Source organism: Pleurodeles waltl, chromosome 6 (genome assembly GCF_031143425.1).
Source record: "Pleurodeles waltl isolate 20211129_DDA chromosome 6, aPleWal1.hap1.20221129, whole genome shotgun sequence".
NCBI classification, from domain to species: Eukaryota; Metazoa; Chordata; class Amphibia; order Caudata; family Salamandridae; genus Pleurodeles; species Pleurodeles waltl.
Window position 1 is genome coordinate 663,268,306 of NC_090445.1, and position 23,933 is coordinate 663,292,238.

The 23,933-nt window shown below is 42.5% G+C and overlaps 1 protein-coding gene across 7 annotated transcripts in view; it reads right to left on the reverse strand.

Annotated features, from left to right (window-relative positions):
• Positions 1-4,419: 4,419 nt before the first annotated feature.
• Positions 4,420-23,933, reverse strand: part of ZNF219 (zinc finger protein 219) — a 259,158-nt gene continuing 239,644 nt past the window's right edge. For all 7 annotated transcript variants that reach the window (XM_069239042.1, XM_069239041.1, XM_069239045.1 and 4 more), the window contains exon 5: positions 4,420-7,763. In XM_069239042.1, the coding sequence (XP_069095143.1) occupies positions 6,535-7,763 (1,229 nt within the window). In that variant the 3' untranslated portion in view covers positions 4,420-6,534. The remainder of the gene's footprint in view (positions 7,764-23,933) is intronic.

Consider the following 23,933-nt stretch of genomic DNA (forward strand, 5'->3'; position numbering starts at 1 on the left):
TGTCATTTTCAATAAAAGATTTCACAGGTCAAACTCAAATTCAGGCAGTAGTGTGTGGTGAACATGTATATGTTTTTGCATGTAGGTTTGTGGCATATGTTTGAAAGAGGAACTTCATGGAGTGGTGTTCTCACTGACATAGCTTTGGTGCATTGCAGTGGTAGTTTATCTCCAAGATAGTGCTTTGCTTAGCTATGACAATGGTATGCAGACTGATGTGATGAGTGACAGCCCAAGCCAGGGAGTCACAAGGAAATTAAGTGTTGGTCTGAGTCTTTATTCTTGTTGCAGATAAACTTTTAAACAGTCATGTGCATCCTGTGAGTATAGTGCTTTTTCCTCCGATATTGAACAATTTGAAAAGAACAAGAATGATTTGGAAAGATCAATGAACTCGTTCTTGGGGCATGAATTTATAATTAATTTGTAATGTAGGTCATTTTTGGCAAAGTGTGGGTATGGGTTTTATTTCATGAACATCTGCAGTTCCCCATTTTCCTCACTATTATTTTGACTGGCGGAAAGGCTTGGAATAGTCCTTTTATGAATTTACAATGGATCTCCAATATACTGATATGGATACACCTATTCGGACCCAGAAACCTTGTGGAGATGTTCTACTTGTGTGTTCCCCAACCTTTCATCAAGGTATCGCTTATTATGACAAGTTTGGCTTCTGTGTATTGGAATAGAAGGGTCCTTATCAGTTTTGATGGGAATCACAACCAAATTAGCCTTTTTGAGATGTTGAGTGATGCTGACAATGTCATCCCAACACCCTACTTCATGCTTCCACAGTAGGTCCAGCTTTTGTTGCGCGGGCCTCATCTGTAGTTGGCAAAATGGTATTCAAGGTGTGCAGGATGACATTATAAACCAGAGCTAATTGAAGGTCCTGAGCATACTGTGTTACCCATGCATAAGGTTGCAGCCATTTCCTAACGGTCTACTGTTATAAAGACTTTACCTAAGGTTGTATCTAGCACTGCCCCGTGAACTGTATGGCGAGACTTTGGCATGATACATGACTTGGTCACATTCAGTGCCAAGCCAAACAGATCAAGTTTTATACAGGCTTGAATTGAAATCTGCTTTTGGAGCAAAAGAGGCCTTCATCATTGAATCAATCAGGTATGGGATATTTCTGCTGACCAATTTTTGAAGAGAGATATCTTCTTGTCTCATATGGGTCAGAAAAAAAGTTATAAACCTGAAACAGCTCACTGTACGGAGCAGCTGAAACAATAGTTCCAGACGCACTGAAGAAAAACAATCAAAATCCAGCCGCATGTAGCTTAGCTGTCAAAGTAGAGTAGACCTCTGTTCGGGGACTATCCCAAACACTGTTTGATAAAATTCTGAGCTATGATGGACTCTTGATAGAGCAAGGTTCTCAGTACATTCACCTCAGTGGCCAAAGTGTGGATCTTTTCAAATGACGAGCATGTACTATTAAAGCACCATTGCTGTTTGGACCTATGTCAATTTTAACACTGTTTACTGTTATTTAAAATAGCCTACGTTTCCAAAGGCTGATAGCAAAGAAAGATATCAAAGAGCCAATGCTGAAAAAATATGTTTACTACTAATTATTCACATTTTAGCTTTTGTATTCAGTATTAGACAAATGCCTTAAGAATTTGAGACTTCCGATGGTCTATGGCTTTTAAGCTATAATGGTCTGTTGACTAGAAGATAAAATAAATGTTTATGACTAAAAAAAGCAAGGAAAGTGTTATTAACCCAGTAAGCATCTGTTTGTGGCATGAAGTGCTGTAGATTCAAATGCTTTGCATAATCCTGCCAAATAGTGTTGGGCCCGGACGAATGCAAGTTGTTTTTCTGTGAGGAACTCTTTCAAGCCACGAGGTAGAGTGCCTTGATGATAATGCAAAAGGGAATCAACTCCATTGTTAGACTGTTTTCCAGCAGGTGGGTGAAAATGGAGTGTACAATAAGTTTAAGTAAAGAGATGTCTATGCAAATTATAAGGTAAGAGAACTGAAACTGTCACAAGTGTCCAGGGAGAAGAGTGGGCACAAGTGAATCTACAGCACTACATGTCACAAACAGATGCTTACTGGGTAACTAACATTTTCTGTTTGATGGCATGTGTGGCTGTAGATACAGAATTTGCAGAGACTGAAAAGCAGTGCCTTCCAAAAAGCTTTGGCTAACCAGTGGGTGTTGCAGTTGTTTGGAAAAGTGGCCGTAGCACTGCCTGATCTACATTAGCTTGTTGGCTAGGAGGAGTAGGTAAGGTCCTTTTGGCTTTAAGGTAACATGTCTGTATACATTTAGCTATCCACCTAACAAAGCCTGATTTCGAAATAGGGTCTCTCTTGTGAGGGTCTAAAAAAAGCACCAAAAAATGTGTTTGGTTTTGTGAAAGTCCTTAGTTCCGTATATGTAGTACATAACAGCCCTCTTAATGTCTAATGTATGAAGAGCCTTTTCCGCTACTGAGTCTAGGTGAGGAAAGAATACAGAAAACTCCGCTCACTGATTAAGATGGAAATGGGAGACCACCTTTGGAAGGAATTGTTTGTTTGTGCAAAGTACTACCCTATCCATGTGTAGCTGGAAGAAAGGTTCTTCTAAGATTAGTGCCTGGAGCTCACGGACACTTCTGTGTGAAGAGACAGCACTACAATCATATTGTCTGTCAGTCAAAAAGGCGACGGTCCAAGATAGAAATTGGAGGGAGCAATTATGAAGTGGTTCAAATGGTGGACCCATATGTCTTGTTAGAACAATGTTGAGATTTCATGCAGGTGCTGGTGGAACCCGTGGTGGAATCACTCTTAAAACCGTCCATAAACACTTTGATGACTGGTATCTTAAAAAACAACAGGTGTTGTCTATTTTGCAGATAGGCAGCCATTGCTGCCACATGTAAGCGTATGGATGTGAATGCAAGGCCAGAGCACTGTAGTTGTAGCAGGTAACAAACAATGTATTTTGTTGTTGCATTAAATGGATTGATACTCTTATTATGACTGTAACAAACAAATCTTTTGCATTTAGCACAGGCAAATATCTCTGACCAGTTAATCCACAGAGCATTGCTCTTGGATAGTGGGTGTGTGAACCTGGAGGCGAAGTTTGGGCATTTTGCGTTGCCTGCAGTTACAAACAGATCTATTCGTGGAAATCCTCACTTTTGGAAGTAAGGGAGTAAGACTCTGGCATGGCAGATCCCAGTTGTGGACTTGTTGCCGCATCCCACTGAGGACGTCTGAAAAATTGTCTGCTCCTGTAAGGTGTTCTGTTAACAAATGAATGTTGTGATGGACAGTCCAACTCCAAATGGTCTGAGATATGTGGGATAACTATAGAGAATATGCCCTCCTTCTGTTTTTTGTAAATAGTACATGGTTATCATATGGTCCGTCTGGACTAAGACAATCTTGCCGATCAGGTTAGGTGTGAACGCTTTCAACTCTAGGTGAACGGCTTGAAGCTCTAGGTAGTTGATGTGTGAGACCCTGGTGTTTATTGTCCCAAAGACTTGGACTGTGAGATTCTGTAAGTGAGCACCCCAGTCTGCCCGTGACGGGTCAGTTGTCAGGAGGATGTGGGGAATAGGATTAAGGAAAGGCCGCCCATTTAACAGTCTGTGTTCTACCACTGCAGAGAGTGATAAGTACGATTGTCTAACACTAGATCCTCTAATTGACCCTGTGATTTAGACCACTGTTGTGCTAGACATTCCTGCAGCAGACACATGTGTAGCTGTGCATGTGGCACAATGGCGATGAACAAGGCCATCATACCCAGTACGAGCATGACAGTTCTGTCACTTATTGATCGGCTTAGAAGGATGGTAGTATCGTTTGAAAATGTTGTATTCTTGCTGAATTGTGATAGGTTAATCCCACATGTGTGTTTAGAAAGCCCCCAGATACCACTGCATCTCAAAGCTGAATATGAGATTTTTGGAAATTAACGGTGACGCCTAGTTGATGGAGCAAGTCTACTGTAGTCAGTGGGTTGTTGACACAGAGGAAGAGTGCTGGATTTGATAAGCCAGTCGTTGAGATACGAAAAAACAAGGATGTTTTGTTTGCATATATGTGCTGCCACCACTGCTTGACATTTGGTGAATACCCAAGGTGCAGCAGTTGCCCTGAATGGAAGGACACTGACATGGGAACGATTGCCTGCTATCACAAACCTGAGGTGTTTGTGATGTGCTGAATGTATGTTGACTAGAAAAGCAAATAAATGTTTATGACTAAAAAAGCAAATAAATGTTTACTTACCATAAATATAGACAACAATAAAATACAGAGTGATAAAATATGCCTACTTCCAGACACAATGAGCAGGCCACTACTATAAGTAACAGAACAAACAGCACAAAAATAGAAACTCTGTACATTTTTAAAAAAAGTAAGAAGGCTTGAGGCAGATTCCTTGAGGTCAGGTTTTTAAATTTTATTTTTTAACAATTTCTCTTTTTTTTCCTACAAGAAAGAATAAAAAAAAATATAAAATTCTACAAGTCGTGGACCTGAAATTGCACTAAATTTCTTTTCTCTCAACAGAATTAACGGCTGCTTCAAATATTTTACATCTAGACGAAACACTCAGAATGGTTTCTCTTATATCCTTTTTCTTTTCTCTCAATAACGTTTGTACCAAAAATAGTAAAATCTACGATGGGGACGAGATGAAAAAAATAACAGTGTAAAACGGAGATAATGTCAATTTCCAAAGCCCAGAGCGAGCGGGGGAAACGGAATTATCAAAAATAAAACTCAGAAAACTGCTACGAAAAATGATGTTAGTGACGGCTGCAAACTGGATCAGTAGTGATGCCACGAATGAACAGAGCCTTGGCTCAATGCAGTTATTGTGCACTGAAGGGCAAAGACAATGGGGTAAAGTGGCCTTTTAAATCTGGTCTCCTGTCCTCCACTGAATGATGAGATGGCGAGATTAAAGTCTATCATGTGTGTCACACTTTCCCAAAACCTCTGCTGCTTATGACTTACAATGTTGGGAGCAGTGAAGTGCACCAATGTGCTGTTCTAGCTGTTGAGGTTCGAATTCATTATTTTACATTAGCCTTCATCTCCTTCACCCCTAATGGTGGCACTGGACACTTCTTGACTCATGAAGCAAGTGTATCAAGTGAGTTGCTACACACAGCAGGAATCTTTTCTCCTACTACACACACCAGTTGCAATAAATAGGTGACAAACTTCCTCCTCGTTGAGGAAAATCACTTGTTCTGAAAGAAAGCTGTCTCTAACATCCCACCAGCAGTCCATTTTTCTAGATCTTTCCTCTGAACTTCCCTTTGTGTACTCGTGGCGATCTTCCTCTCACTAAGCCCAGTCTATGTAACAAGTTAATGTGAGGACAGCATGCCTGTAGATATAGCCCTTTGACTCTTAACTCCACCTTAGGGGTGTTTGATGAAATCATCCTCATTAACATGCAGTCTCTTCTAGAGGATTATTACACGGACTGCCCTATCTCTTCCCAGGCACTCATCTGGAGATCTCCAATTAGATGTCTTCATAATTATCCGACATGGGGGTCTTCAGGCACCCACCTGTATCCCACAATTCCTCTTTCCTATCTCTCCTATTAGAATTTTAGCACAGTAATCCTGTCTGCGCTTTAAGGAGCCTGTGCTTATATTCCCAGCTTGTCACTTTAAGCATATTAGGAGGCTTGCCACTCCCAACAGATCTCCTGCAATCTCACCCTCTCCGCCTATTAGGATGTCACTTGTTATTTTTTTTCCACAAGCTACCATCTCTATAATGGAGCTACAAGGAGGGTGTCCTGCCCCGTCACTCTCCCCCACATTATCGACTATTGCTCTCCATCTTTAGATCTTTTTTTAAAAGGATTTGTCTTGAAAATACTTCATTCTTTTCCCTCTGAGCCAAGCCCCCTCTCTAATATAGGAGAGGTTGTTGCAATAGAATGTCCCATCCAGCACCCCATATACTCTTTGTAGACTGCCATCTCTATTAATACTTTTGTATATTTTAATGAGAGTTCTCTTCCCTACTCTCTAACATGTACACCGCTTGCAAATTTTATTCAAACACTTAGATGTCTTAACCCACTAATGATTTTAAGATATTCCTTTACCCCAAAGACCTGTTTGCAGCCATCAATCACTTATCCAGATTTACAGACCCTGATTCTAGTGAACTTCAAACAGGTGTTAGTTATCACCAAAATCCTAGACTACGTGATCCTGGCCAGCATGACCTCTTCACAGGTAGGCGTCTGTAGCTCTAATGAGCTGATCATCTGTACTGCCATGGAAGCCCTACTCTCCTGGGTGACTGGACATACAAATGACTTCAGCTTGTCACCACTGAAAGGACACTGACTGAACAGCAGTACATTTTTTTTTTTTAAAGGAAGGCCCAAGATTGGCTCCCTCCAGTAGGGATGCCCTGCTGGCCATCAAACCCCCCCAGTAACTCACAGTGAACCCCGCCCGCTCTCAGAGCCAGTATACTTGTTACTTCTTCTTGTGCCTATAGTCTATTTGCTTAATTACCGATTCCCGATTGGCATTCCTGCCTCTTCTTCCTCTTCTTCTTCTTCCTCCTCCTCCTCCTCGGAGCTCTCATCACTCAGGTTTTCCCCATTTGTGGTCTTCAGTGTCTCCATGTGTTCCTCACCAGGTCCTGCCATGGTGTTCAGTAGAAATGACTCATCACCATCTTCAAGCACCGACATACATGTGTCTGCTGCTGGTTGTCCAGGATACTCTGCCTCCTCATCTTCATCATCTTCATCATCATCATCATCATACTCCTCCCCATTAAGGCTTGGACTGTGGTCTTCTTCCATTTTGCAGGTCCCTGCTTCTACCTCCTCAGAAACAGATACACCCCTTGCATCACCCACAAGGTCTGGGTCAGAAGTCATGCTTTCAGGTGACGCAAGTGGTGGGTCTTGATGCACAACCGTGCGATAGAACTGGCTGGGACTCGGTGACACAATGTAGTTGCCACTCTCAAAAGAGATGCTAGAGTTCTTTGGGTTACGGGCTACCCGATCTTTCCTCCGTGACTTCCTGCTGTGGTGCACTTGCTGGTGTAGAGTCATCAGCTCCCCAGAGGAGGTGGCAAAGGGACAAAAAAGACATCGGTGTAGTGTTCCCTCTTCTCCAGAGTCCTCGAGCGATGGCCTGCGCGACAGGTCCAGTGGCTCAAAGTCTGGTTTTCCATTGGCAAGAACACGGCTGGTGCTGCTTGGCTTCCGACGAGAAGTGCGTGGACGCTCTGCTTTTGCACTCTGCTGCTCAAAAGGAGAAGGGTGGCGGTCAAGGGCATCTGATGGCCTAGTCTCTGTAGGCACACTGGTAGCACTCAGACTGCTGTCACTTTTCTCGGGAGTTGTGAATGAGAGCAGGGAAGGGTGCAGCTGTAGATCGCTCCCTGACAAACTCTGGAAGACCCTGGCCAAATCTGAAAGTGTGTGAACTGTTTCACCGCGTTCCTTGGGGGTCTTGGTGGGATAGCCAGCTGCAGGCCGGGATGGAATCTGTGTAGCGGCCCAGTGTTGGGGAAGGTACACATTGCGGTATCGGCCAGCTTGCACAAGGTGGTTCTGCTGGAAGGTACCAGAGGTCTTAGCACCACCATGCCCACGTCCTGTCCGTTCCAGGGCATTAGCAGCATTCTTCTGCTCACGGTGGTGGCGCTGCAAGTGATACTTCAGAGATCCTGACTGGGTGCCAGCATAATCACAGTGTGGGCACTTGTAGGGTCGCTCGCCTAATGGTGTGAAAGAAATGGAAAGCAGAGATTAAGATATGCAAAATGAATGAGCTCCAGAAATGTATCCTTCACAGGGGAAGGGAGTTATGTAAAACACATACAAAAACATTAGTCACTTGGGGTTTATAATAAATGAGAGCATGCCTTTGCAAGCTTTATACCTGGTATATACTTACACATTTTACATATTTCTGCCATTTCCTTTAAAAAGGCAAGAATGCTCTTGTGCAACAATGCAATGTTAAACAATACATTCCATCAAATCTCTTACTATCACAGTGCACCTTAATTATTCACATCTTTGTTTTGATGAGCTATTGTTTTAGATCATCGCAAGTCTTCTTAATTTGCTACGTCTCACAAGGAAGTTGGTGTGCATTTATAAGATATCAACGGGGATACGTTTTTCATTTGGAGTAGGCTTTTGTTGTAGAGGCACTAGTTTTACATAGAGTGCCCACGAGTAGCTTTATTAGAAGAGGGGTAAGAGACAGAACACTACTGTAGATACCCAGATTCACTCCCCACACCTGCCTTGTATCTTTACCAAGGCTGAAGGCTTATCAAAATGTGCACTGAGTACTAAGCTGCCACTATGTATCTCTTTTGAAACAGTACGTTATATTAAAGACTGCTAGGGCCGTCATTCTTTTTATTAGGTATTTCTCACGGTTTACTTTTCAATAGGTAACAAAAAATATACATTCTACAATCGATTTTAAAGACTGCCATTGGCGAGCTCTCCAATTACTGATCTCTTTATGCTCTATTGTATTTTCTCTTTCTCCCTTCACGTCTTCCAATATGATATTCAAGGCTATTCGTATTTTAAAAGTGGATGTTCATTTGTCAAAACTATTATTCAGTACCCAAAATACATCATTTGATGCGCCATGTGGAAAATCTTAATCACTCATTTAAGGAATATCCACTGATTATATGAACATGCATAGGTTTCTCTAGCTCATCTTATACATTATGAAAGGCACAAAATGCAGCTGAACTGACAGATTAGCGCCCCTAAACTTCAAAAATAGCATACACATCAGTAACGATTAAATCTCGCTCCTCCTACTTTGAGTTTACTCCAGCAATAAACAGCATTTCTTCCATTTCATCATACATCATTCCCCGGTTGTGGGCTTCTTGTTTCCTACAGTATTTTCAAACCTAAAGCATTCAAAGTAAGATGCCTATATTTTCTGACCCCACAAAATGTAAGTCGAATTTTGGTGTTGAACTATGCACAGCTCAAAGATCAGTCTATTGTTTAGCACAAGTGTGTATGGTTGGGAGGTATGGCCAGCCCCATGAGTTGGGAGAGGAATGTTCACTACACCCATGCGGAAGAAGTCTTGGATAAAAACAATTCCTTTATTGGAAATCTTATATATGACGGGCTCTGATATCAGTACTGGACAAAAGGTGTATACAAATGTTCCTGACCAGCACTCCTAACAGGGCTTGTGTAAAGGGAAATATTAGTATCCATTTTGTTGTAAGCAGACATACTTCAAAGTCCAAGGGCCGAAGAAGTGCATTGGTAGAAGGCATTTGTCTTAGATTCCAGACAGGCCTTTCAAAAGACAATCTGCTGTCCACCTGCAATCCAATTAAGAATGTGTTAAGTCTTCTTGCTAGTTACTATGCTGATCAAGAAAGTCTTCTAATGGACACACTACCCGCCAACCAATGTACCATGGCACTGGATGGCACACCTCTGCCTTGATCATGTTTCACACTGCTTTAAGATGTAGCACTTAGTGGTTTTGTTGTTTATCCCAAAAAGGACTGCCTTATGGGCTACAATTGTTTCAAGTGTCAGTGTCACAGTTGTCTGCTCTTAAGACACGTACATACAGTGGAGACCTTGCTTACTCCAAGGCAACTTTTTCTTCCATTCCCTACAGAGATGAAGCACCCAGTGGTATAGTCAGACGAGGAGGGGTCCTTGAAAATGCTCCCACTCGCAACATTGGCAGGTTTCCATCAGTTGTAAACTCTGCTGCTTGAATCCTCTTAAGGTCTTTATGTGGGAATCTGACTCTTTATGGCCTTAGATTTTTTTAAAGGCCTTTGAAACACCCCATGAAGTTGTTGACACTATTATACGCCTAAAAAAGTATTATTTTGTGGCTGTCCCACTATCACATTCCAAGTTTCATGCTATGTTTTTTAAACTATATGCAAGTAAACAGGGTAGGCAACTTGGCAGGGGCTCCAGCCATTCACTGAAATGCACAAGTATCTGACCCAATGATAAAACATGTCTCTCAAACAAGTACTATACGTACAACGTACTTGAATAGTGGCACCCTGCCTAATAACATTTTGGATTCTAACTACAGCCCCAACATTTCGCAGACATGGTAAACTAATCTACCCACAAGATGGAGTTCAGTAACTCTCGCCTTTATGACAGTCCTCCTAGTATCAATTTGGTGTAATCCAGGTCACCATAATGTTCTAAACTAAGTCAAAGAGACAACCATATAATGTATAAAAGCACTAGTGGTCCCTTGCTAGCAAATGGATGGCAGGCAGGTTATACCAGTCAACACTTACCAGATAGGCCTGCCAAGAACAAAAGAGATCTGCCACAAACTGCTGGTCACTGGAGAACTCCAATCTAATGCACCGTGAGCTTACTGAATAGTCTCACCCAAAGTAAGGACACCCATTAATGACAAAAAGGATGATAATCCAGTGCATCTACGTCTCATTATGGCAATCACATAAATGAAGACTGCAACAGTCTGCCTGGGCGGACCTGTAACACCCCCTCCCCCTCCTTTACTTACACCTATTAACTGGTACGGATACTTAAAACCACACATAGGACAACCTTCTGTCACAACAAAACACAAATGATGGACAGAATGCGGAACCAATCAAACATTCACCGCAGTCACAGATCTGGGTTTAAACCATCAATTATTTTGCTCACCATGCCATCCCAGTCACAGCCAGCATAGAAAACTGCCTTGAGAACATAAACGATAGACTACCAACACAATAAAAAAATTCTGTAGTTACACAGCTATGATCAAAATATAAAAAAATGCACCTCTGTCTCATACATCCTCATTCATCACACCGCTAAGCCCCATAACATGACAACTGTACTGCAGTGGAATTCATAGAGGACACAAACACTTCCCACGCAGGCTCAAACTAAAGACAGTGCACTTCTAATCAAACACACGCTATGTGACAGCATGCTACCCATATGGATAAATGATTCAGAGACCCACATAGGGGAAGTAAGTTCAGTAAAAATGCTACAATAGAATTCTATTGTCAACTCTATCTTCCATTAAGTTTCATTTTCCTGCTTCGTACAATATGAAAATCTACTTTGAAGGGAAAGGATGGGAATATAAAAAGGTACATCGACACAACAAGCTAAATCTGTAGATAACAGAGCTATCCCTAAGGGTAAGATTAGTTTTACAGGTTCAGGCAGCATGTTGTGAGGGAGGTAATATATGAAGTCATAAGCAGTGAATGATGGAGTACAAGTTATAGTCAGTTCTCTAAAATATAACTGGCGTACTTCAGTGGCTTATTGAGTTTTAAACCTCAGCTTGTGTAAAAAAAAAAAAAATTAAAAAAAATTATACATATATATATATATATATATGGAAAATGTCACTTACCCAGTGTACATCTGTTCGTGGCATTAGTCGCTGCAGATTCACATGCTGTGCACAGTCCGCCATCTGGTGTTGGGCTCGGAGTGTTACAAGTTGTTTTTCTTCGAAGAAGTCTTTGAGTCACGAGACCGAGGGACTCCTCCCATTTCGATTCCATTGCACATGGGTGTCGACTCCATCTTAGATTGTTTTCCCCGCAGAGGGTGAGGTAGGAGTTGTGTATGTTAGTAATAGTGCCCATGCAATGGAATGAATACGTATGTACATAATAAAGGTAAAGTAATATATTTACAACTGTACAAATGTTCAAGATCTACTTCTAAACGGCTACAGGCTCCCGGGGAGGCGGGTGGGCGCATGTGAATCTGCAGCGACTAATGCCACGAACAGATGTACACTGGGTAAGTGACATTTTCCGTTCGATGGCATGTGTAGCTGCAGATACACATGCTGTGCATAGACTAGTAAGCAGTTATCTCCCCAAAAGCGGTGGTTCAGCCTGTAGGAGTTGAAGTAGTTTGAAATAATGTTCTTAGTACAGCTTGACCTACTGTGGCTTGTTGTGCAGTTAACACATCTACACAGTAGTGCTTGGTAAATGTATGAGGCGTAGACCATGTTGCTGCCTTACATATTTCGTTCATTGGAATATTTCCTAGAAAGGCCATGGTAGCACCTTTCTTTCTGGTTGAGTGTGCCTTTGGTGTAATAGGCAGCTCTCTCTTTGCTTTAAGATAGCAGGTTTGAATACACTTAACTATCAACCTAGCAATGCCTTGTTTTGAAATTGGATTTCCTGTATGAGGTTTTTGAAAGGCAATAAATAGTTGTTTTGTTTTTCTAATTAGTTTTGTTCTGTCAATGTAGTACATTAGTGCTCTTTTGAGTTTCATTACCATTTTGACTTGTATCTTTTGTGTTGGATACATGGCCTGTATTACCTTGTGAAATGTTTGAATTCTTTGTGGACTTGGAGTGGCAATCCCTTTTGCTGTGTTGATTGTCGCTCCTAAGTATTGCTGTGTTTGACACGGCAAAAGGTGTGACTTCGCGTAGTTGGAGAAACCTAGCCTGTGAAGGGTCTGTATGACATATTTTGTGTGCTGTGAACACTGTCTTAGCGTGTTGGTTTTGATTAACCAGTCGTCTAAGTACGGGAACACATGTATTTGCTGCCTTCTGATATGTGCAGCTACTACTGCTAGGCATTTTGTAAAAACTCTTGGCGCAGTTGTTATTCCGAATGGCAACACTTTGAATTGGTAATGTATTCCTTGGAATACGAACCTTAGGTATTTCCTGTGTGAAGGATGTATTGGTATATGGAAATACGCATCTTTTAGGTCTAATGTTGTCATGTAGTCTTGCTGTTTGAGCAGTGGGATTACGTCTTGTAACGTGACCATGTGAAAGTGGTCTGATTTGATGTAGGTATTTATTGTTCTGAGATCTAGTATTGGTCTCAGAGTTTTGTCCTTTTTGGGTATTAGAAAGTACAGTGAGTAAACTCCTGTGTTTTTTTGTAGATTTGGTACTAATTCTATTGCGTCCTTTTGTAGCAATGCTTGAATTTCTAGTCCTAGAAGATCTATATGTTGTTTTGACATATTGTGAGTTTTCGGTGGGACGTTTGGAGGGAATTGTCGAAATTCTATGCAATAACCATGCTGGATAATTGCTAAGACCCAAGTGTCTGTTGTTATTTCCTCCCAAAGTTTGTAAAATTAGCTTAGTCTTCCCCCCACAGGTGTTATGTGATGGGGTTGTGTGACTTGTGAGTCACTGTTTATTTTGAGGAGTTTTGGGGCCTTGGAATTTTCCTCGATTTCTTGGGAATTGGCCCCCTCTATATTGCCCCGAAAACCTCCCCTCTGATATTGACCCTGGTAAGTAGGCCTTGTTTGTGAGGTTGTGGTTTCTGTGGGTTGACCTCAAAACCCTCCCCTATAAGGTGTTTTTCGAAATGTGCCTCTGCTCTGCGGGGAGTAGAGTGCGCCCATGGCTTTGGCTGTATCGGTGTCTTTTTTGAGTTTCTCAGTGGCAGTGTCGACCTCCGGCCCAAACAATTGCTGTTCATGGCATATTGAGCACAGCTTGTTGGATTTCCGGCTTGAACCCTGAAGTGCGCAGCCATGCGTGCCTTCGTATCGTGATTGCAGTGTTTATTGTCCTTGCAGCTGTATCTGCTGCATCCATGGAAGACCGTATCTGATTATTTGAGATACTTTGTCCCTCTTCCACCACCTGTTGCGCTCTTTTTTGGAACTCCTTGGGTAAGTGTTCGATGAAATGTTGCATTTCATCCCAATGAGCTCTGTTGTATCTTGCCAAAAGTGCTTGTGAATTGGCAATACGCCATTGATTTGCTGCTTGTGCTGCAACCCTTCTCCCCGCAGCATCAAATTTGTGGCTCTCCTTGTCTGGAGGTGGTGCGTCTCCTGAGGTATGAGAGTTGGCTCTCTTACGAGCTGCCCAGACAACTACTGAGTCTGGTGTTAGTTGTGTTGTAATATAGATTGGATCTGTTGGCGGTGGCTTGTACTTTTTCTCCACCCTTGGAGTTATAGCTCTGCCTTTAACTGGATCCTGAAATATTTGTTTTGAATGTCTTAGCATTCCTGGGAGCATGGGAAGACTTTGGTACTGGCTATGGGTGGAGGATAGGGTGTTAAACAGAAAGTCATCCTCAATTGGTTCAGAATGTAATGTGACGTTGTGAAATTCGGCTGCCCTTGCGACCACCTGTGTGTAGGATGTACTGTCCTCAGGTGGTGACGGTTTTGTAGGATAGGAGTCTGGGCTGTTGTCAGACACTGGAGCATCGTAAAGGTCCCATGCATCGGGATCATCCTGACTCATTGTAGTATGAGCTGGTGAGTGCATCAGTGGTGGAGTTGTTGCTGGTGATGCATGTATTGATGGTGGTGGAGACGGTGGTGGGGTTGCTTTCCTTGCCACCTTTGCCTGTGGTTGCTTGTCCTTTTGTTGAAAGGCAAGTTTCCTTTTTATTTTGATTGGGGGAAGAGTGGTTATCTTCCCTGTGTCCTCATGAATATGAAGCCTTCTTTGCGTGTAGTCAGGCTCTACAGCTTGAGTAGTGTTGTGTACCAAGGTTGTCTTGCCCATGTTGGCGCAATTAGTATGAGTCGGAGTTTGTTTTGACTCAACTTGTTTACCAGATATGGAAGGAGTGGGAGAGGGGGAAAAGCGTAAGCAAATATCCCTGACCAACTCATCCATAACGCATTGCCCTGAGACTGATCTTGTGGGTACCTGGATGCGAAGTTTCGGCATTTTGCGTTTTCCTTTGTTGCGAATAGATCTATTTGTGGTGTTCCCCAACTCTGGAAGTAAGTGTTCAGTATTTGGGGGTGAATCTCCCATTCGTGGATCTGTTGGTGATCCCGAGAGAGATTGTCTGCTAACTGATTCTGAATTCCTGGAATAAATTGTGCTATTAGGCGAATGTGGTTGTGAATCGCCCAATGCCATATTCTCTGTGCCAGGAGACACAACTGTGTTGAGTGTGTCCCTCCCTGTTTGCTCAGATAATACATTGTTGTCATGTTGTCTGGTTTGACAAGAATGTGTTTGTGGCTTATTATAGGTTGAAATGCTTTCAACGCTAGAAATACTGCCAGTAGTTCTAAGTGATTTATGTGAAACTGTCTTTGCTGAGTGTCCCATTGTCCTTGGATGCTGTGTTGGTTGAGGTGTGCTCCCCACCCTATCATGGAGGCATCTGTCGTTATTACGTATTGAGGCACTGGGTCTTGGAAAGGCCGCCCTTGGTTTAAATTTATATTGTTCCACCATTGAAGCGAGGTGTATGTTTGGCGGTCTATCAACACTAGATCTAGAAGTTGACCCTGTGCCTGTGACCATTGTGATGCTAGGCACTGTTGTAAGGGCCGCATGTGCAATCTTGCGTTTGGGACAATGGCTATGCATGAGGACATCATGCCTAGGAGTTTCATCACCATTTTGACTTGTATTTTTTATTTTGGATACATGGCCTGTATTACATTGTGAAATGCCTGTACCCTTTGTGGACTTGGAGTGGCAATCCCTTTTGCTGTGTTGATTATCGCCCCTAAGTATTGCTGTGTTTGACACGGCTGAAGGTGTGACTTTGTGTAGTTGAGTGAGAAACCTAGTTTGTGGAGGGTTTCTATGACATACTTTGTGTGTTGTGAACACCGTTCTTGCGTGTTGGTTATGATTAACCAATCGTCTAGGTACGGGAACACATGTATTTGCTGCCTTCTGATATGAGCAGCTACTACTGCCAGGCATTTTGTAAAAACTCTTGGCGCATATGTTATCCCGAATGGCAACACTTTGAATTGGTAATGTACCCTTTTGAATACAAACCTTAAGTACTTTCTGTGTGAAGGATGTATCGGTATATGGAAGTATGCATCCTTTAGGTCTAGTGTTGTCATGTAGTCTTGTTGTTTGAGCAATGGGATTACGTCCTGTAATGTCACCATGTGAAAGTGATCTGATTTGATGTAGATATTTAATGTTCTGAGATCTAATATAGGTCTTAGAGTTTTGTCCTTTTTGGGTATGAGAAAGTACAGCGAGTAAACTCCTGTTCCTCTCTGATGAATTGGTACCAGTTCTATTGCATCTTTTTGTAACAACGCTTGGACCTCCAGTTGTAGAAGATCCGTGTGTTGTTTTGACATAGTGTGTGTTTTCGGTGGGACATTTGAAGGGAATTTCAGAAATTCTATGCAATAACCATGCTGGATAATTGCTAGGACCCAAGTGTCTGTTATTTCCTCCCATTGTTTGTAGAACTTGGTTAGTCTCCCCCCCACAGGTGTTATGTGTTGGGGACTTGTGACGTTGAAGTCACTGCTTGTTTTGTGGAGTTTTGGGACTATGGAACTTCCCTCTACTTTTTTGGAATTGTCCCCCTCTATATTGTCCCCGAAAACCTCCCCGCTGATATTGGCTCTGATAAGTGGGCCTTGTTTGTGAGGTTGTGGGTTCCGTGCTTTGTCCTCGAAACCCCCCTCTAAACTGTGTTTTACAAAATGTGCCTCTGCTCTGTGGGGAGTAGAGTGCGCCCATGGCTTTGGCCGCATCAGTGTCCTTTTTAAGTTTTTCGATAGTGTACACCTCCGGCCCAAACAACTGCTGTCCGTTAAATGGCATATTCAGCACAGCTTGTTGTATTTCCGGCTTGAATCCTGATGTACGCAGCCATGCATGTCTCTGTATTATCACTGCTGTGTTTACAGTTCTAGCAGCTGTGTCTGCTGCATCCATTGCTGACCGTATCTGATTGTTTGAGATACTCTGTCCTTCTTCCACCACTTGCTGTGCTCTCTTTTGGAACTCCTTGGGCAAATGTTCTATAAAGTGTTGCATTTCGTCCCAATGAGCCCTATCATACCTGGCTAACAAAGCCTGTGAGTTGGCAATACACCACTGGTATGCTGCCTGTGCTGCCACTCTTTTCCCTGCTGCGTCGAACTTACGACTCTCTTTGTCTGTAGGTGGTGCATCTCCTGAAGTGTGCGAGTTTGCCCTCTTGCGAGCTGCCCCTACTACCACTGAGTCTGGCGTTAACTGTTGTGTGATGTACACAGGGTCTGTTGGTGGCGGTTTATATTTTTTCTCCACCCTTGGAGTAATGGCCCTTCCTTTCACAGGCTCCTCAAACACTTGTTTGGGGTGTTTTAGCATTCCAGGTAGCATGGGGAGGCTCTGGTACTGGCTGTGTATGGACGACAGTGTATTAAATAGAAAGTCGTCTTCAATTGGCTCAGCATGCATGCTGACATTATGAAACGCCGCTGCCCTTGACACCACTTGTGCGTAGGCTGTACTATCTTCTGGTGGTGACGGTCTAGCTGGATAACAGTCGGGACTGTTATCCGACACTGGCGCATCATAAAGATCCCACGCGTCTGGATCATCCTGACTCATCCCTGTATGAGTTGGGGATTGCATAATTGGTGGAGTGGCTACCGGTGATGGTTGTGGAGAGCGTTGTGGAGATGGTGGCGGGGTTACTTGTTTAGCCACCTTCGCCTGTGGCTGCTTGTCTTTCTCTTGGAAGGCACGTTTTTGTTTCATTCGAATCGGAGGGAAGAGTACTGATCTTCCCTGTTTCTTTTTGGATGTGGAGCCTTCTTTGGGTGTAGTCTGGCTCCATTGTCTCCAGTTCCTGTCCAAATCTATGTGTTTGCATTTGTGAGGACAGGCCTTGTTCCTCTGTGTAGGAACTTGATTTCGGTTCCGAGGCCGGATGTTTCGGTATCGAAACCTTTTCGGCTGTCTTTTTCGGTTCCGACAACACTTTTTTGCTCTTAGACGTACTGATTTCTCGGTGCCGACTTGGTTCAGTGCCGCTCTCTCAGTGCCGAGATTGCTCTGACCCTTGTGTCTCGGGGTCGAGTCTGCTCTGTGCCGGTATCTCGACCGGAATCGGATGACTTCGACACATGCATGCCCTTTTTCGGTGCCGATGGCCGGTCACCTCTTTTTCGGGTTAAGCCATGGCCTGTTGGAGGTGGCATCCCCTGGGCTTTACTGGTCTTTACGCGAGTCTTGTGTATCGACGTCTTACTCACGGTTTTTGGCGTCTGTGCAGGATCGACCTCTTCCGAGTCAGAGTCCTCGATCGAGAAGGCTTCCTCTTCTTCCTCCATGTGTTTTTGTCCTGTCGGCACCGACGCCATCTGTAGTCTTCTTGCTCTTCGGTCCCTTAAGGTCTTTCTGGACCGAAATGCTTGACAGGCCTCACAGGTATCCTCTTTGTGTTCTGGCGACAAACACAAATTACAGACCAAATGCTGATCTGTATAAGGATACTTGTTGTGACATTCGGGGCAGAAGCGGAATGGGGTCTGTTCCATTAGTCTTGAAGACGCATGCGGTCGGGCCGACCAGGCCCCGCCGGGAATCGAAAACCCCGAAGGGCCGCCGGAGCTCTTCAAAATTCGGTGTCGATCTGTTGTAACTAACCCGATACCGAACGCAAACAATACTTTCGAATTTTCCGAGTTTTTCACTAGCTTTCCAAACCAAAGCGCGGAGCGAAAAGGAACACGTCTGAACCAGATGGCGGAAAGAAAACAATCTAAGATGGAGTCGACGCCCATGCGCAATGGAGCCGAAAGGGGAGGAGTCCCTCGATCTCGTGACTCGAAAAAGACTTCTTCGAAGAAAAACAACTTGTAACACTCCAAGCCCAACACTAGATGGCGGGATGTGCAAAGCATGTGTATCTGCATCTACACATGCCATCGAATATGTATATATATATATATATCTATATATATAGATATATATATATATATATACACATATACACACACACACAGGTATATATTCGTATATGTCTACCAAAATGTTACTATTTTAAAACGGGGGAGCTGTTAACCTACTGAGAAGATGATTAGGCTGAGTAAACCGATGCGGAAAGGGTATTCAGTACTTATGCAGGTGTGTCTAACTATTTTTAGCCCAAAATTATTAACATTTCCCTATTTAATCCTCTTATTTTGTGTTTGTATTAACACCTAAATGGTCATTGCTTAATGCTCAAGCCTAATTCTCAGGAAAGGCTCTAAATAGAACTGCAAATATTCCAGCTAATATTCCAACAAAAGGGCATTGATATCTTGCTTTTGTCTTCAACTAAACATTGCTAGTGCTCTTGCTGTTTGTATTGGTGGCTTTGCAGTAGATTATTAGGGTCTTAACGGTCACACTGGTGTTGGAAATGCATGTTTCTTTCTGCATTTCAGACTGTTTTATTAAAATGGATACGATATTTGAGAACACAAAAATTGTGCCCTCATTTTAATTTTCTAGAGCTCTAACTACAATTCATTTGACAGAAAGAACCCCATCATTTTGTCATTTCTACAGAAAATGCTTTAGGCTACACAGCTTTCATAGATCACAATGGCTTCAGCTGCGCACCACTTTTGTCATAAATACACGTTAGATCTATAGTTGTTCTAAAACATTATGACATGCAAACTGAAACATGTACTTTTAACTCCAGCAAAAGTCCAGCAGTCAACTCACAAGTGTTTTACTGCAGCTTCCCACAGTATTCTAATGAACTATAGCTCTAACACTCTGTATTATTAAAGATTAAAGTGAGGCAGTTCTGAACTACATTTTATTTTAAAAATTATGATTATTATTATTTTTTTTTAGAATAGGAGCCGTTGGGAAGCAGGCTGATCTAAATGAGCTTGAGATGTTAATGCAGGCATGAAATCAAGGGATAGATATTTAAGGGTAGGCGCAAGGTTTTTGGATAGTTGAGGCATAATATTTTTTAAAGGGACTAAGTGTAGTTACCGAGAAGTCTGCAAATGTACAGTATTTTTCCAGCCTACCCATTTTCTCAGTAGCGCCATCATCTTACAATAGCAGCATTTTGGTAAACAAACAGTCACTGAAAAAATAAAAAGGTTATAGTGACAGTTAAGTATGCTAATAAGACCACAGCTTAAGTAACAAAAATAAAAAAACACCTTGAAACTCTTGCCAAAAAAGGAAAGCTTAAAGTTAAGTTATAGTTAGGTGTTGAAAAAGGTAAAAACTAAAGTTTAAAGACAAAAAAACCCTCTGAAGTTCACCAGTTCTAGTATACTGAACTAACTATAACTTTTGCCCCTCCCATGCACTCCTTATGACCCCATATATTAGACCACTCATGGCACTATAAACAACATCATTGATGACATAGGAAATGTTAAACAATATCACTGATGAAAAAGCATACAGTTACTGAGTGTACACGTGTGGGTCGATAGCATAGAAATAGTGAATACAAGTGTAATTGTGCATTTTAAAAGTTACATGGTGCATTATTTACAAATCACTAAAGATTGGGGTGCAAGAAGTACTTCACTTTAAACAAGGTAAAGGCCGAGCACACCTGATGTGGGTTCCAGATGTATGTTTGAATGTAAGTTGTGGCTTAAAGCCAAAGTCTATTCTATAAAATAAAATAAAAAAATCTGTGAGAAAGGCCATAGCTGCTGGTGACAATGCATTATACACAAGAGGATATCTAGGCACATGCCCCTATTAAATATTTGTAAGGCAGTGATGTAGAGAAATGCTATACTCTCAGCATGTTTATTTCCAAAACGTCACTAAAGGTTTTGAGGCCTTGCAGATTATTAAATAATGTAGACTGTAGATGTGTCACACTTACAGGCGGTTTACCTCATACTAATGTTGTAAGCATGGCTGGAAGATTCATGCCATTTTGCCAATCTCAGGAACTGGTGTAGTGCATTTTACTATACTATGGAGCACTGTCCATAGGGCCTGACATAAGGGGCCTTTATAGTGGCCAATGTGCATCTGTCATCTGCTTGACTTAAAATTGTTGGTCATGTAAATCCTTTAGGAGGGTAATCCTATTAAATGGAACAGAAAATTGTCCAGAGGTCAATCAATCAATCAGGGATTTGTCAAGCGCACTACTCACCTGTGAGGGTCTCAAGACGCTGAAGAGGGGAGAGGTGAGAAGATGGGGGGGGGGGGGGGGGGGGGGGGGGGGGGGAGGCACGCAGGGAGGGGGATGCTGTTACTGCCCAAACAGCCAGGTCTTGGGAAGTTTCCTGAAGATAAGGAGGTCTTTGGTCTGGGCAGGTGGGTGGGTGGGAAGAGTGTTCCACATTTTGGCGGTGAGGTGCGAGAATTATTAACGCAAGTTGTAGCTCTGCGGACGCGTGGGACGGTTGCAAGGTCGGCTGAGCGGAGTTGCCGGGTGTCAGGGTGTAGAAGGAGTCTCGTCTGTTGAGGTATTCTGGTCTGGTGTTGCGCAGTGCTTTGTAAGCGTGGGTGAGGAGTTTGAAGGGGATTCTCTTGCTGACTGGGAGCCAGTGCAGGTTTTTCAGGTGGTCTGTGATGTGGCAGTGGAGGGGGATGTCCAGGATGAGGCGTGCGGAGGCGTTCTGGTGTAGCATGTTGAATTATTTCAAGTCCACAAACCCAACTGATGTCACAATGATGGCATGCTGTAATCACTGATGTCATCCATCAGTGAGGTCAACAATGCTTTCATGTAACAGGTCATGAGGAATGAAAGATGTGAGGCTATAAGCAATGCATGGCAGAGCGCAAGTTATAGTTAGCTCAATAAACTAAAACTGGCTAATTGCAAAAGTTTTTAATTTTTAGGTCGAGCCTACCTGACAGCAGAGCTGTCTGCTTTGCTGACGACATCTTCGGGACATACAGAAAGTTGACCTAAGAATGCATTCTGCCCGTTGCTTGCCACTGGCTTTGTAACTCACATTTTCTTGCTCTCTGTTTGCTGGCTTTATTTGTTTTGGGCTGGTAAGCTTAAATTTGGCCCTTCCCTTGCCCAAACCTTATTCACAAAACCCTTTCCGAGTTCTCCTTTTCTGTAAATAGGGTTGTAAATCTAGGTCAAATGCCAGATTCTACCGTCTTCCAAGGGCAGTTGTTTACTTTCTTTCTCTGACTTCAAAGTGAGATGATTTATGTGACAATCTTGCTGGATAGTGGGGTTACGGAAGAGTTTTTTCTAGCACACAATAACATTTAAATGAGCTGTGTTAGTATTTCAGAACATGTCAGTATTATGAACACACAAATAAAGCACACTTTTTTTGTTATTCCTGAAGCATGTTGGAAACATACTTCAATATGATCAAAACAAATCATTAAACTAAATGATGCTATTTTCACACATTTTCGTCTGTGCACTGTGTAGCTTTATTAGTAAAACTCTGTCTGTGCTAATGTTTAAGGGTCATTTCAACTGAAAACGTGTTGCTTGAAATGGCAATGCGCTACCACACCATGAATACTCCACTCTACATTACTCCACTCTGAACTGCTCCACACCATTGCACTCTACTTTGGCACTACTCCACTGCACTCTGTACCACTCTATGCCTCTTCTTACTATGACTCTACTCCATTCTACTCTATGACAATGCACTCTGACACTGTACACCACTGCACTTTTTGCTACTGCTCTCTACAGCACTCCAAACTAGGCCACACCAATCTCCTCTGCACAACGCCACTCTGCTGTACTCTAAGACGATCTACAACACTCTCTAACACTGCACTCTATGCCACTGCACTCTACAGCAAAGCACTTTACACTGTAACTGAACTCCAAGACCCTGCACTCTAAACAATCCACTTTATGCCACACTAACCTATTCTGCACTCTACTCCACTATACTTCATGCCATTACACTGTCACTCTACACAACAGCACTCTACCCTGCACCACTCTAAGCCACTTGACTACTGTGAAACAAATCTACTCTGTGCCACTGCACTCTATGTCACTCTGCTCCACTCCTCTCCTATCCTCTGCACTGACTACTCTGCAAAACTCAACTTTTCACCACTCTACACTCCTCCACTGCACTGTTTGGCACTATACTCTACTCTGCATCACTAGACTGTGCCACTGCCCTCTGCGCCACTCCATGACGCAGCATTCAATGCCACTGCACTCTACGCTACTATACTCTACAACTCTATGCCGATGTACTCCTCACCAGTCCACTCTACTCTATACCACTCTAGTGTATGCCACTCAAAGCAACTCCACACCATTCCTTTCCAATACACAACTTGTTCTGTCACTCCACTCAAACACTCTACTCCACTTTTCACCATTCAAATCTACGACACTTTTTTCCTTGCCACTAACTTTTTGCCATGCTAAACAGCAGCCATGCAGGTGTACAACATGGTATAAACACATTGGCAAAGCCAATAGCTATGACACAGGCAAGGTTTTACCTTGATTCAAAACCTTACTATAAAGTCACAATAACCTTTAGTTTTTTCAGTGACACACACATACACATAGAAACATACAGGTGTGTGCAAACAATGGAGAAAGAGGGTAAACAACAATATGTCCGCACTTATCACCTCTCTAAACACCTTAGGTGTTCCTGTATATTTAAAACAAAGCAAAACAAAGAACAAGCAGAGGTGTTCACTAAGACATAAGATCATAGTCTTTAGCAATGCTAATCTTGAAGTTCATAACTTCGATAAATGGTCATGGTTTTCCTATACGTAATCTTCACATCAATTATTATATTAATGGGATTAGAGATCCCTCTTAACGATAACTGAATTCACAGCCCATCTTTACAAACACCGAGTCCAAAGTCAGCATGTTTTTCGCTGTCCAACCACTTTCTAAAGGATCAAACTGACGTTTAATGATAATTATCTTCTAAAGCATTGATTGTAAAGTCAGGTTGACAATTAGGTTTTCAATTAAAAAATGCAGTTGCATCTACATACGTTTTTAAACTAGATTATAAACCACTTAACAAGTTACACAAATGAAAGTGCAAACTATAATGATAATTAGACAAGAAAATGAATCTGGGAAATTAGACGTCTCCCAGTAAAATACGGAGATCTGATGAGGTCTTCTGACCGCACACTATCCAAGCAAAATGTTTTTTTTTTTTTTTTGCTGAATCGTGAAAATTGAGAA